Below are 14,886 nucleotides of genomic sequence, written 5' to 3' on the forward strand. Positions count from 1 at the left end.
AAGAGGAAAGAACGATCCCTGGACCAACCAAAGCCCACGCACACGCAGCTGCCTCCCTGCAGCCAGCGCCTACTCCCCACCACCCTCACCATCATGCCCAAGACGAAGGCTAAAGGAGATAAAGCCAAGATGAAGGACGAACCACAGGGAAGGTCATGCAAGGTTATCTGCTAATCCTGCTCCTCCAAAGGCAGAGTCCAAGCCTAAAAAGGCCCTGTAAAGAAGGGAGAGAAAGTACGCAAAGGGAAAAAGGGGACAGCTGACGCTGGCAAGGCTGGGAATAACTGCCGAAAACAGATGCGAAAACAGACCAGGCCCAGACGCTGTAGGTGCTGGAGATGCCAAGTGAAGTGTGTGCATTTTTGATCACTGTGTACTTCTGGTGCCTGTACAGTTTGAAATACTATTTTTTATCAAGTTTTATAAAAATGCAGAATAGTTATACTTTTTAAAAAAAAAAAAACACAACTATGTTGTTAGCTCACAGAACACTTCGTTGTTTTTTGGGGAAGGGCATACGAGTACGTCACTAATACAATGTCTCCAAAGCTGGACTGACATGGGGGGAAAAAACTGTTTCTCTTCTAGTTTTTAGAGACTTCTCCTTGACAAACAATAGCCACCTTGGCACAAATACCTTACACTGTGGAAAAACTAAAATTCATTTTTATGTCCTGTTTTCCCCTCTCTGCTTTCAGCATAACCTTTACTCCCTTAAGTTCAGAGACCTATTGGCACCTTACCCCCCAAAACTGGGTACCAGTAAGGCAGGCAATCTGGACTTTCCAGTGTCACCACTGAGATGTCATCCCTCAAAAGAGCAGTGGCTCCTTTGTTACATGGTGGATCTTCAGATGTTACCCCACTGGTAAGCTAACATGGTAGCCTGCATAGTTTTATACATGCTGCCAGAAGACACGAGACTCCTGAGTCAGAGACTAAAGATTTCAGCAGTCGCAGCGATAGCAGGAGCCAGGTGGTTAGCCCCAATCACACGGGGCACCACAAAGAGGGCAGGAAACGCCTGCAAGTACAGCGGGTTGTGGAGCTAATGAGGAACCTCGAGGAGGGAACCCAAGTCTTTTAACAGGCAGTAAATCAGCCTGACCGCTGAGTCAAGGAGACGTTATTAAACTGGACAGTAAATAAACCTGACTTTTGCACAGGAGGGAGATTAACTACCTATCTTCCAAGATTGTTTGCTATACAAACATTTTTGAAAAACAATACGGAAAAAAGGGCGGTTGGTACCTCTGCTCACAAGACATGCACAAACATGAGAGGCCCATGAAGAACTGTCTCCCAACAAGTATTACATGCATATTACAGTGAAAAATATCTGTCTTCCAGCCACCACTTCCCTCCTGGTGAGACAAGTTGAGACAAGGAATTCCCTCAACTTCTTGTGTAGCTCTTCAGAGCTATTCTATGTACCTACAAGCATACACACGCCTTTCTATTTTAAACTAATGGTTGTAATTACATACTGTTCTGTACCTTGCTTTTTTTCAGTTTTCTTAGGGATGGTTTCACTTTGACACATAGGGATCTAACTCATGCTTAACACATCTGCATAGGAATCCCTCGTATGGCAGTATCATTATATATTTAACTAGTCCCCCTACTAATGAACATGTTTCCAGGCTTTTATTATTAAAAACAATGCTGCCGCAACAAACTGAACAGCACACGTCTTTGTGTCCATTTCTAAAATACAATTGCTAGTAAAAAGGCATGTGCATTTTTCAGTTTTCACAGATACTGCCAACCTGCTCTCCGAAGACGCCACGCCCATTTAACTCCTCTCCTCCAATGTGAAAAGGGCGTTTCCTCACACCGGCGTATGGCAGTGCTGTTTGCCAACAAAAATAGGCTGTAGCTTTTACCTATAACCAATATTTTCAGGCATTATTAAGTAGGCTTTTCAATACTACTTATTGTTCAAAATTAAGTTTCTAGAGTTAAGTGTGAGATAGTGTTAAGACTGTGGAATGAGCGCCCAAAGAGGACAGTGGCTCTAGCTTGGACTTTTCCACTAACGCCACGAGTAACCTTGGCCAAATCAATCTCTGTGGGCCTCAGTTTACTCATATGGAGATGACTCTTTCAACCTAGAATGTGTATAGATCACTCATCACTCAAAATTCAAAGGTTTTTCTCAATAAAAAAATGTTATTTCAAAAACAAAGTTTGCAAATGAGGGCAACATTATATTACACATTAAAATTTTTCAGCGAAAAGTAGAAAATGTTTCTCATACAACATCTTGTTCCCATAGTAGTATTTACTTGTTCCCCCATGTACTTCAGAAGGTCTTTGCAGTAGCCACTTCGATAAGCCTAAGACACCACAGACTAAGAACAGCAGGGTACTAACACTCCCACTGCCACCTTCTCTGTCAGTGTGTCTATTCTCTCATTGTATTTTTGTAGGTACCTCTCTCTGGCTTCAAACCACACTTAGTTCCATAACACACTCAGAGTAACATTCAATTTTTCTCTGCATGAGCTGTGAAAGAAAAACAGCAAAATAGAGTTGATATTGTCAAGAGAGCAATGGAGGCCTCTGGGAAGGTGAGCTAAAACAGGACTTTGAACTGGGCTAAACCAAATGGCTAAATATTGATGCAGTTCCTACAACTGACTCTCTAGCACTGAAATCTCTATTAAAAATAAAAATTTCACCTAGCAGTAGACAGAAGCAATTAATCATGTCTAGTCTAGCATCGTGTAAGTCGTCTTGCCAGCATGAATCACAGCTTTTTCAAAGCAACCTGTATAACTCCTTTAGAAGACCCCCTTTTGTGGTCTTTATAAACTCTGTCCCTTTCTGTCCCCCTCAGAACATCGCTGGGGTTTCTATGCAAATCTGTGTGCCCAACACTGCAGTTCCTAAAACAGACCCCCAAAAAAGCTTTTGTTTGACTTGCAGCTCTTGGCCAAAAGTGACTGATATCATTACGTGGTGTTAGAGAAGTGGGATCCAGAGTTAACTTGCCTCCTCCTCTAGCACCTCCGCGGATTCAAGTAAAGTACCTACAAGAGTCCACTGCACTCTATCTTCTCAAGGTTGGCCCCGGATGTTGTGGTCTAACTCCTCCTGGACCGGAATCTCCTGCCTTGGTTAAGGTTCAGGCTCTACTGGGGTATCCTCTGTTGCCAGCATTTTGTCTATGGAACTTAAAATGCCCATCCAGTGAGCAATTACTCTTGAAAAACAGAAAGTTCACTTTCTAACGGAACAGTTGACCCACCACCTTCACAACTCCCGCTGGATTTGTGTACAAAAATTATTGGCGCTAGACCTGGAACTTTGTGTCTCACTGGACCATAATTACCCAGGGTGATTTACAATTAAACTGGCCAACTTGGGGCTTTTTAAAAATCCCCAAGTTGGTATACCTGCGTAGTCAATTTGAAAAAGACTACAAAATTAAGCAACCTGAATGGAAAGCCTATTTTAATTGGCATTTTGAGGCCTCCAAACATAAATGAATCAAAAATTGCTTCCCTCTGGGGCCGGCCCAGTGGCTCAGGCAGTTGGAGCTCCGTGCTCCTAACGCCGAAGGCTGCCAGTTCGATTCCCACATGGGCCAGTGGGCTCTCAACCACAGGGCTGCCGGTTAGACTCCCGCAAGGGATGGTGGGCTGTGCCCCCTGCAACTAACAACGGCAACTGGACCTGGAGCTGAGCTGCGCCTCCACAACTAAGACAGAAAGGACAACAACTTGACTTGGAAAAAGTCCTGGAAGTACACACTGTTCCCCAATAAAGTCCTGTTCCCCTTCCCCAATAAAATCTTAAAAAAAAAAAATTGCTTCTCTCCAACAGACAAATTCTGAATTAACCAAATTTAGTTGTCTCAGAGGCTTACTAAATTTGAGTTAACTTCTAAATGCTCTTCTGACATCTCATTACCATCTGCACCTTCTGCTCCTTGGCTCTTGCCTGTCCTCCCCCTCTGTACCCTTCACTCGCTGGATTCCCTTAAACAATGAACCTGAGGCTCTCTGAGATCTCTGCTTTTACTTTAAAGTCGAACCACAGGGGCGCCATTGCCCTACTCTCCCTCGATGCACCGATGGCTGCATCTCAGGGCATTTGAATTGTGCTTCTGCCATCTTTCCAGCTCTCCATCACCTGCTTCTGGAAGTAGCATCACAATGGTGCCCAAGGAGAATCCCTAGTTCAATTCAAACTAGTATTGGATGGTGACGGTGGGACTGGAAAAACTACATTTGTGAAACGTCATCTGACTGGTGAATTTGAGAAGTATGTAGCTGCCCTGGGTGTTGAGGTCCATTTCCTTGTGTTCCATACCAACAGAGGACCTAGTAAGTTCAATGTCTCTGGCTTGCTAGAAAACTCATCGGAGACCCTAACTTGGAGCCCGCTGCCATGCCTGCCCTTCCCCGCCGGTGATCAGAGACCCCGCTCTGGCAGCACAGTACTAGCATGACCTAGAGGTTGCGGGGACAACTGCTCTCCCAGACGCAGCTGACGACCTGTGAGAGAGTGAAGCTGGAGACCAGCATCAGAAGTCTGGTTTTATAGACAACTGTCCTGTGATGTCAGAGACGCAACGTGTGTGCACTTTATTGTATAGCTACGCAGAACATGCTTACTGTAGGAGATGCTGAGGGAGATGAATGGGCTTCAGAATGAATGCGACAGTTAAAAAAAACAAACCTTCATTTTTTTGGACCTGCATCTTGAGCTGTTTTGCAAAGCAGCTGTTTACTTACTGAGTTTCAAATATAATACTGTTAGTCACATTACAATACTCAGTAGTGAAATCTTGTTTCTTACAGTCATTCCCATTCCTTTCCACTTAAAATCAGAATAAAGTTGTATTTCAATTATCAAAAAAAAAAATGTTCCATTGGATAGGCCTGGCCCAGGATGCCAACCCCTTATTTATTTTTTTTTTTTTTAAAGATTTTTTTATTGGGGAAGGGGAACAGGACTTTATTGGGGGAACAGTGTGTACTTCCAGGACTTTTTTCCAAGTCAAGTTGTCCTTTCAATCTTAGTTGTGGAGGGTGCCTTTCAGCTTCAAGTTGTTGTCCTTTCAGTCTTAGTTGTGGAGGGCGCAGCTCAGCTCCAGGTCCAGTTGCCGTTGCTGGTTGCAGGGGGCGCAGCCCTCCATCCCTTGCGGGAGTCGAACCGGCAACCATGTGGTTGAGAGGAATGAGCCATCCGGGAGGCAGCTCAGCTCAAGGTGCCTGTTCAATCATCGACCCCTTATATGAACTAAAACTGAGCTCTATGCCATTCCCAAAGATTTCCCTAAACCCAAAGAGGACCCCGATGGATTTCCTGGAGGATTTCTGCTTGCTCACCAAATATGAGCCAGGGTTCTCTGACCACTATTAGCTGACCCATATGCTCCTAACAGAAGGCCATCCTCATTATCAATTGCTCTTTTTCCTTTTCATCCACGAGAGGGAAATCTTCAGTACTATGACATCCTGCCAAAAGCAACTACAACATCGAAAAGCCCTTAGGTATCTTGACCAATGACATGGAAACCAAACAGGCTCATTGGATACTACAGCCAACATTAGCTCTGGTGGCCAAAGGTCTCCTACCCTACATGAGAGCTATTGTGGTCACCGTCAATTTACGTCAACATGTAGAAAACAATGGGCTCTCCATGACTGTTTATGTGCCTCATTCAGTGGAAGCCTTATTTTCATCATACTCAGCGCCCCTCACTAGCAGACTAACCTCCTGTGAAATTCTTTTATTGTCTTAACCTAATGTGACTATTGCTATCTGTAATATTCTGAACCCTGCTACTCTCCTCCCTCTGCCCTCTGATAAAACCCCTCCTGACTGCCTGACATTAACAGTCCAACTAACTCCTTAAATTGATTTATAGGAAACACCACTTGAAAACGCTGAATCAGTTTGGTTGACTGATGGTTCTTCCCTAAAGGATGAAATAGGCGCTGTCAAGCAGGCTATGCAACTGTCTGTCTAAATGAAAACACTGCAGCCAGTCCAATGCCTCAGGCAACCTCTGCTCAACAAGCAAAGCTCTATGCATTAATCTGAGCTTGCAATTCAGCTAAAGATACAACAGCTAACATTTATACTGACAGCAGGTACGTCTGCGGTGTTGCCATGCCTTCGGTATGCTCTGGAAACACACAGGATTCTCGACTGCTTCCGGACGAAAGATAAAAAAGTTCTTATGTTTTAGAACTCTTGGAGGCTATCCCATTCCCTAAAATTTGGCAATCAGAAATTATCCCTGGACATTCAATGACCAACACGGAGGAAAGCAGAGGTGATCATTTGGCTGATGCTGTTGCTAAGTTAGCAGCATTAAAACAATATAACTGAAGCACCTATGCTCCTGGCTGAGTAATTGAAGATTTAAAAGATAACAGTAATGGAAGCAGCATTTAGCTGTTCCACAAAATAGAAAGAAATGCTTAGAACAAGACTGTAAATTTGACCCTAAAAAAAAAACCTTATGCCTAGGTCAAAAAATGACCGACCACTCTTCCCTGACTGCATATGACACTACATATTACAATATATACATGACTTAACTCCCAACACTGACAAAGTGGTTTTATGGGGAAAACAATGCTATTGGAAGCCACCTCCAAAGATAGCTTCCCGGTATACCATGCGTGACAAATCTGCCCAAAGCACTACTCTGGAGAGCCCATTCAGACCTCTACGGGACCTTTTCCCTTACCTGCAGGACTCCTTGAGGTCTAGCAAATGGACTTTCTTCAGCTGTCCCCTTCTCAAGGACACAAATATGTGCTAGTAATGATGTGTACGTTTCCTCACTGAGTGGAAGCATTCCCAGGCCGCAGCCACAGCCTCCGCAGTAAGTTAAACACTCCGAGAGAAGAGCATCCTGACTTGAGGAATCCCCACAGAGCTCCATAGCAACAGGGAAATGCATTTCACTGGACAAATTATACAATCTGTAAGACCTGGCTGACTTTAAAACACTTCCACTGTGTTTATCAGCCCCAGGCTTCCAGTCCTGTAGAACAGTCCAACTGGGTCATCAGAACTCCAATGGTAAAACTTGTCGAGTGTTTTATTCTGCCTTCACCTAAGGCTCTTCCCTTGGTATTGCTCAATCTAAGCTCTACTCTCTTTGGCAAACACAGCCTGTCTTTAGAAATTATTATCAGCAGACCCATGAGATTAGATCAAAGAATGTGTGAACCTGCCCTGCTGACAGGAGACCTGATTTACTCTAAGAAATGGTCGCCCTACGCCGAGAGATGTTACAAAGAATAAACCCGACTGAGACCACCTCTACAAAAGAACTTTGGATCTGCGGAATATATGACTTAGCTCTGCTTCCAACAGGCCTCCTTGTTGCTCAAATGTGGCCAACAGTTCTCTTACTACTGTACCCTCAGGAGACTACTTTCCCTCCTACCTGCGACATGACATACTGGGAACGAACCAGCCATCCTGGCAATGAGGGAACAGCGTTGCTTTTTCAAAGACAGACCAACGGTATTTCCTAATGGTTGATCCTCGATACTTTCTACAGAAAGATCTTGATCAGAATGGAGAAACGTGAAAGCAAAACCACAGAATGGTGTTGATATTGTTAAGAGAACAACCTGAACCAGAGCTGGGAGGCTTCTGGGAAGCTGAGCTAACTCACCCTCCTCCCCTATGAGAATGAACTTAATCTGGGCTAAACCAAACGGCTACATACTGGTACAGTTCCTGGTCCTAGCTCTGCATCACTGAACTCGCTATTAAAATTTTTTTTTTTTCACCTAGAAATAGACATAAGCAATTAATCATCTAGCATAGAGTAAGTCTGTTTGCCAGCACCAATCACAGCTCTTTCAAAGCAATTTATGTTATCCCTTTGGAAGCCCCGCTTTTCTGTCTTTTATCTTTACAAACTCGTTTCTTTCCCCCTCAGAACACAGTTGGGTTTCTACCCAAATCTGTGTTTCCAGGATTTGCAGAATCCCTCATTCCCTCCCTCCCTCTCTGACTCTCTTTGCTATGTCCTTTTTCATTCCGTTTTCCATCTTGTTCCTTCTCTTTTTCTCTCCCTTCTATCCTTCTGATTAGGGTTTCCAGCTGCAGCCAGTAGCAACACAGACTTTACTTTATCCCCCGAGAGACCATCCAGCCAACCTTAAGAATAGCAATGGAAATAAACTGCAAAGGCAGCCTAATCAAATTCAAGTACAGGGAGACATTAAGTGGGAAATCATGCTTTGTTACAACACCTAATAAAAATCCATTTTTTCACCAGCAAACTAAATTGCTCTAGAAATTGTCCTAAAACCCAGATGGTAAAATGCCAAAACAATAATGTGACTAGTTAATCAGACGATTTAGTTGTAAGTTAAACCTGAATAAGTCTGAACACAAATGATTTTATGATATTAAGCAAAACCAATACAGAGGATGATTCTTTCCTAGGGAAATGTTCCCTCCAACAAAGAGAACAAAGATGGTCCCTCTCTTCAAGATAGTATGATCTACATCAAGAATATTCTCAAAAGCAAAAACAAGAGTTTAAAAACACATAATTTCCCACAGGTCTATTTGATGGACAATTTCCCCTGGGACCTAAATTATGTGAGTTATCTGAAAAGGACTAAAAAGACTAATTTGCATATTCTAACATTAACCTGTTTGTATAGTTTCGATACATTTTAACTTCTATGGAAAATATGAACTCAAATGGACTATATTTAGATCTGTTAAGCAAAAATATAAGGAAATTAAGAAATCAGAGTATACCATAATACACCAAATCTTGTTCCTCAAGGCTTACTATAAATCTCACTAGATTTTAGGAACAATATTTTATAGTTTTAAGTTACACGCCTACAAGTTGTCTTTCCCTGGTTTTTAACAGCATCTATAGCAGATTCCAGACAAGGAAAACAAAAACTAGGGTACAGAAAAATGCATTCAACTTCCTTTATCACCTACAGAAAAACAGGCAAGCATTTATGACTTTTTCTTCAAATCAACGTCAAAAGAAGTGATAAAAAACTAGAATACAGTAAACGTTAGGTTGTATTTACGAAGCTTTCCTTTCCCTACTTGTAAATAGGTACTTTGCCTTGTAACAGAGTATTTAGAGTGGAAGACACAAGGTCTGACCACAAAAATTATTTCTATATTGTACATTTGTAGACTTCTACCCATTTACTAAAACAATAACTATTTGCTAATGAGGAAGGGAGATCTGCCTGTTTGTTAATGGTGGTTAGCCAGCATAACGCCCCAAATAAGAAAAAGCAGGCCCATCACATATCCCAATTTGCTTTTCAGTTCCTCCTCTGGGCAGTTTTCTTCTGTCCACTTTAATAAACAAGTGGCTGATGTGCAGATTTGTAAAGTCTTCTGAAAGCAGACACGCAGAATATAAAAATAATGGAAACACGCACATTTTATAAACTTTGCACATTAACTATGAAAAAGGAAGAAAGGATCCAGAATTACGAAATTTATTTTCTTCTTAAATGGCTAGCAAAGACTACATAAGTGTCAATTATTCTGGAAAGAAGAAAACTTAAAGCTAATCTAATATATTCACTTCTCAACTCTGATTTTTAAAAAGGACATGATATATTTTGCAAATGCAGCTAAGGTTCTTCCCTTGTGATTCTTTTTCATGATCCTCCCAAAATAAGTCTTGAGGTCTCTACTTTCATTATTCTGAACCTACACATTGATTTGGAATTCACTAACAGAGGGCTTCACACATGGTATAGCTCAAGAACATTTGCTGCATGAGTCAGAACACTAGTAAATAATAAAACCACCATGTCCTAAACTAATTATTTATCAATAATTATTCACTCCTTTAGGGAGCTTATCTTCTTTTAATACCTCTATGCATACAACTACCTAGAAATAAAAGTTCTTCCACTTACTGGCTATGTAACTTTGGCCAACACATTTTGACTTCCATTTGCTTCAATTGTAAAATGGGGATAACAGCGCCCTAAAGAACTGTTAGGAGGTTTAAATATGAAAATAGAAATGAAAACTATAAAGGCAACTATCTACATTTCTAATCCCCCATGTCTCTAAGGTATGACTCAATATGCCACTTAACCATTCTGGCAACTGAAGCTCAACATGCCTAAAACCAAATGCATCCTTTGATTCTCAAAATCTGTTTCTTCTGCAGACTTTCCAAAGTTTCAAATCTGTATGACTGAGGTCAATTTTACCTCCTTCCCTCACTACCACCCTCCACCCCATCACTTTTCCTTATAATGGTTTCCTTCTTGTCCAGCCTACTAACACGTCTAGGACATTGCAACTCCGAGTAGCTCCTTTTATTCCCCCAACCATCAAATTTAGTCCCAAACTCTCAGCTATAGCAACAAATTTCCAACTGCCTACTTGTCAAATCTATTTCAATAGTAGATGACAACCTAGAGTACATTTATATTAACATCTGTAATAGGCACCTTCTTGCATGGTTCCCAATGATCTCCACCTGCTGGTATTCACGCCCTTGTGTGGGCTGCATCTAACGAAAAGTGAAAAGTGATGGGACTTCCCTTCCTTGCTTAGGTTACAAAAGACTGACTTCCGCCTTGCTGCCACTCTCTTGCCTTCTCACTTCCCTGCTCTGATGAATCAAGCTGCCAAGTAGTAAGATGCTTTGTGCAGTGGCCCATGTGGCCAGGAACAAAAAGAGGCTGACAGCAGTCAGTTCATGAGGAACTGAGGTCTTTGTCCAATAGGCAAAAAACACTGAATTGGCAAGAGCCCGGAAGTGGATCCCTCCCAGCTGAGCCTCAAGAAGCCTTGTGAAAGTTAAAACAGAGTTATATGACCCAGCAATTCTACTCCTAGGTATGTAGTAAGTCCTCACTTAATATCATCCATAGATTCTGCAAATTTAAGCAAAACCAATTATGATGAAACCAATTTTACCATAGGCTAACTGATATAAACAAGAGTATGGCATCTCATCAACATCATAACAAAATGACATTATTCAAGGACCTGCTATATACACAAGAGAAATGAAAACATATGTCCACACAAAACTTGAACACAAATGTTCACAGCATTATTCATAATAGCCACAAAACGGAAACATCCCAAATGTCCATCAATTGATGAATGGATAAGCAAAATGTGGTATATTCATAACAGAATATTACTCAGCCATAAAAAGGAATAAAGTAATGATACATGATACAACACTTATGAACTTTGAAAACATTATGCTAATTAAATTGCTAAATCTGCAAAGGCAAAGCCCAGAATCTTTACTAAATTTCAACCACTCCATAAGATAACTCTACAACAAATCTCAATTTTAAAAACGGGATAGCAGCAAACTACAGGCAGGCAGCTGGATATATGGCTTGTGGGTTCCCAAAAGAGCTGAGACCACAGAAGAAAATAAGATAAACCAAAAGCACGTAACTTAGGGGAGGATGATAAAATAAGTATCATATCAACCTTTAAAGGAAAAAAAGAGCCAACCGAAGAAACTGAAAAAGGAACAGTCAGAGGAATAAAGGAGGAACCAAGAAAAAGCAATATCAAAAAGTCAAGAAAAGAATTATAACAGATATAAAGAAATCAATTGGAATAAGAATCTAAAAACACTGTTTTTCTGCTCATATCTTTCGTGAGGACAGAGTAATAAATGAGGCTTAAAAAAAATGAAAGCAGTGAGTATAAATTGCTTTTAAGAGGAAAGGATTAGGTTGATTTTTATTATTGCTGTTTTTTAAAAATCTAGAGACTTTGAGCCTCAGGGAAGAAGCCAGGTTAGAGGGGGCAACAGAAGACAATGGAGGAAACTGCTTGATCTGTGTCCTACAAGACAAAGGGATAAATTAGATGAAGGGCTAGGTTGAAGCCTTAGACAAGCTTCAAGAAAATGAAAATTTATGTCAGTGTGTAAATGTAGTCATACCTTATTTATCTGCATCCTTGGGGAAGAGTTCCACATAATTAAATTTTCCACACATTTAAGCATTTTTCTTTTAAATTTTGGCTATTTTCTTTGAAATTGTTCACCACTGTATCATACAATTCTCTGCCTTCTTAAACAGTGTGCTTTCCTGAATGACTTAAGGTCACTGTGACCATGATTACTGTACTAGGAAGTAATACTGCTGAGCCTGCATGTCAATTTCTCAAATCTTCTTTGGCTGTCCGACATTGTCAGTTGCCATTTCCTCTGTTACATTTCCCCTGATAACCTTTGCCATTTGTGCTTCCAATAGATTCTAGTTTGAAAATTATATCACCGTTAAATAATATCCTAAATGAGGGATAATAGGGTTCTGAATGAATGTACAGAAGTAATGTGCATCGCTTTAGGACAACTCTCCTTAATGCTTCTAAGAAACTTGTTTCACTTTTCAATTCAATTGAGACTGGGTTTCAGAAAGAGTTGAGGATGGCATAAAATTGACCTCTGACATATTACTTTATCTTGCTTCCTTAAGTCATATCAAAATATCCCTGCCAAGTAACTAATAATTTTATATGGTTAATCTTAAACCACACACAAAAAAACATCATGCTGATTCCAAAAGTGGGCCTGACATCTCACAGTAACTAAATATACTTTCCTGTCGTATGGTCATTTACCAATAAAAAGTTATAACCTACACTTTGTTTCTGTACGTTAATATAGTCATGCATATTTCACATGTATGGATATTATCCATGATAAAAGTACATCCTTCACAAAATCTTGGCTTCAATCCCTCTCAAGTTTCACACAAATTTCACAATTACAGGCAGCACAAGGGCTCAAAAGGACTAGAGTTAGGCGTACAGACAGTCAGCCAAAATTTAAGAATTCCTCCTTTTAGTTCCATTACCATAAGATACCCTAATTTCATTCATTCTTAAGATTCTGGAAGGCTATATCCCTGTGTACTTTACATATCAAAACAAAACAAAACAAAGCAAAACTACCATTGCTTCTCCAGGACCCTTCCTGTTCCTTAAGTTTTTCATTTGTATTAATGAAAATTAAGAAATGTAGAATTTCTCATCGAGACAGCGCCCGATACACGGAAACTCTCCAGGCACACTGGTTTAGAGCGTTTAAGACGCACTACTATCAGAACTTCTGCCTTTGTATTCAAATCACTTATGTACATCTCCCCTTGGAAGTCACAAACACCAAGAGGGCAAGCTCCTCTTCCGATTCAATTATTTCACTGACTCACTGGCCAAACACTGAACATCTAGCATTTGCTAGCCTCTGGAGAGAGCGGAGTTCAACAGTCCCTGCCCTCCCAGTCAAGCAGAGGAGGCAGGCTTGCGAATAAATAAATGACAACACAGGCAAAAACAGAAGTGAGCACAGAATCAAATCAGAGGAAGGAGTAACTCGCGGGTTGCAGAGGACGTTCCGGGATACACTTAACGATTCTCCAACAGGCCTCAAGAAATACCGGTTGAGCAGACGAATGAATGCATGCAATCTCGCGAAGGAAAGCTGTGACCCCAGGGCCAAATGGCACTATTACTAGTTGCTTCTGGAAGCCAGCTGCAGGCACGCAGACCCCGCACGCCGCGGCGCCCAGCTCCACCTTGGGATAAGACTCTCACCTGTACTGCCAGCCTTTGGCCGTGCCTCCGCGGCTGCTGCCGCTGCTGCTGCTGCTGCTGCTGCTGCTGATTCCACCCCCGCAGCTGCCGCTGCTGTTCTTGCTGGGGGTCGCCGCGGGGGCCAGGCCCTCCAGCTTTCCCTCGCTCTCCGGGACTTTCACGGTGGGCCCTGGTTCACCCCCCTGCATCTTAACTCCAAAGTCCGTCTGTCCTTGGGAGGAGAGAACAACTCGGTAGCTCTGTGGGTGATGATGTTTAAGATTGCATCCAAAGGGGATCCCACTCGCTCAAGCGGACGGCGGCTGGAGTGGGAACCATCAAACTGTCCAGGGAAAGAAGACCAGCATTCCCCCTGAAGGAAAACTTTTAAGAGGGTCGGGGTAGCGATGAGGACGGGGGTCCTTTAAACGTGTATCTCCCTCCCGGCAAAGCGAGGAGGGAAGTCAGCCTGCCCGCGGCGGCGGCGGCATACTCAGGAGCAGCAGGCGCCGCGCGGGGCGGCCGCCGACTCCAGCCCGGCCGAGCGCGCGGGCGCAGGACGCGGCCCACGGACGGGGCGGCGGCCTGACCTCGGGGCTGACCCGCCGCGCTCCCTCTTCTCCCGCGGGTCCTCAGGGGGAGGCCCGGTGCAGCCCCGGAGCCAGCGCTGGGGCCGCCCTCGCACAGCCCGAGCCGAGGGTCGGGGCAGGAGGCCGCCGGGGGCGGGGCGCCGGTTCCCAGGGCGGCCTTTCGTCCAGCCTCAGGCGAGCCGTTCAGACCAACTTTCCCCAACGTCCCGGCCCTGGGCCCTCCCCTGGGTTCCCCAGGGTGGGCGAGTCCCTCGCCTTCTCTCCAGCCCCAACGTGAACAGCACAGCCCCGGCCGCGCCCCACCCACAGCACCACGGCAGGTCACCCACGCGCCTGCTCGCTCCCGCCTTCCCTTCCGGAGTAGCGTGAGCTCACTTCCCCTGGAGCAGAAGCGCCTGACGCCATCTTGGAGCAGGGCACGCGGCCCTAAGGGGGCGGAGCCTCCGGGGTAGCCGCGCTGCGGTGGCGGACCCGGTACAAAGGGAGAGTGAGGGTGCGGCAGGGGAGAAAAGAGAAGTTGGGACAGCCAGGGAGGGAGAAACAAAGGAGCGACTGGAGACAGTGCCCTTGTGGAGTGTGACTTCCGGCATTCCTAGCCAGGCACTGTCCTTCCATTTGAGGACCAATTCCAGCTTTAGGGAGAAAGCTTAGAAAAATAATGCCATTTCTATAAGAAATTACAAAAACTACCGCCTCATTTTACTAATTTTGCAAAAAAAAAAAAAAGAAAAAG

At 43.3% G+C, this 14,886-nt stretch overlaps 1 protein-coding gene across 1 annotated transcript in view; it reads right to left on the reverse strand.

Moving 5' to 3' along the window:
* The window catches only part of OSBPL11 (oxysterol binding protein like 11), an 83,626-nt gene extending 69,128 nt beyond the window's left edge, over positions 1 to 14,498 (reverse strand). The window contains exon 1 of the mRNA XM_081028804.1: positions 13,585 to 14,498. Within this exon, the coding sequence (XP_080884930.1) occupies positions 13,585 to 13,772 (188 nt within the window). The 5' untranslated portion in view covers positions 13,773 to 14,498. The remainder of the gene's footprint in view (positions 1 to 13,584) is intronic.
* Positions 14,499 to 14,886: the final 388 nt, after the last annotated feature.

This window comes from Rhinolophus hipposideros, assembly GCF_964194185.1.
Source record: "Rhinolophus hipposideros genome assembly, chromosome: 2".
Lineage (NCBI taxonomy): Eukaryota > Metazoa > Chordata > Mammalia > Chiroptera > Rhinolophidae > Rhinolophus > Rhinolophus hipposideros.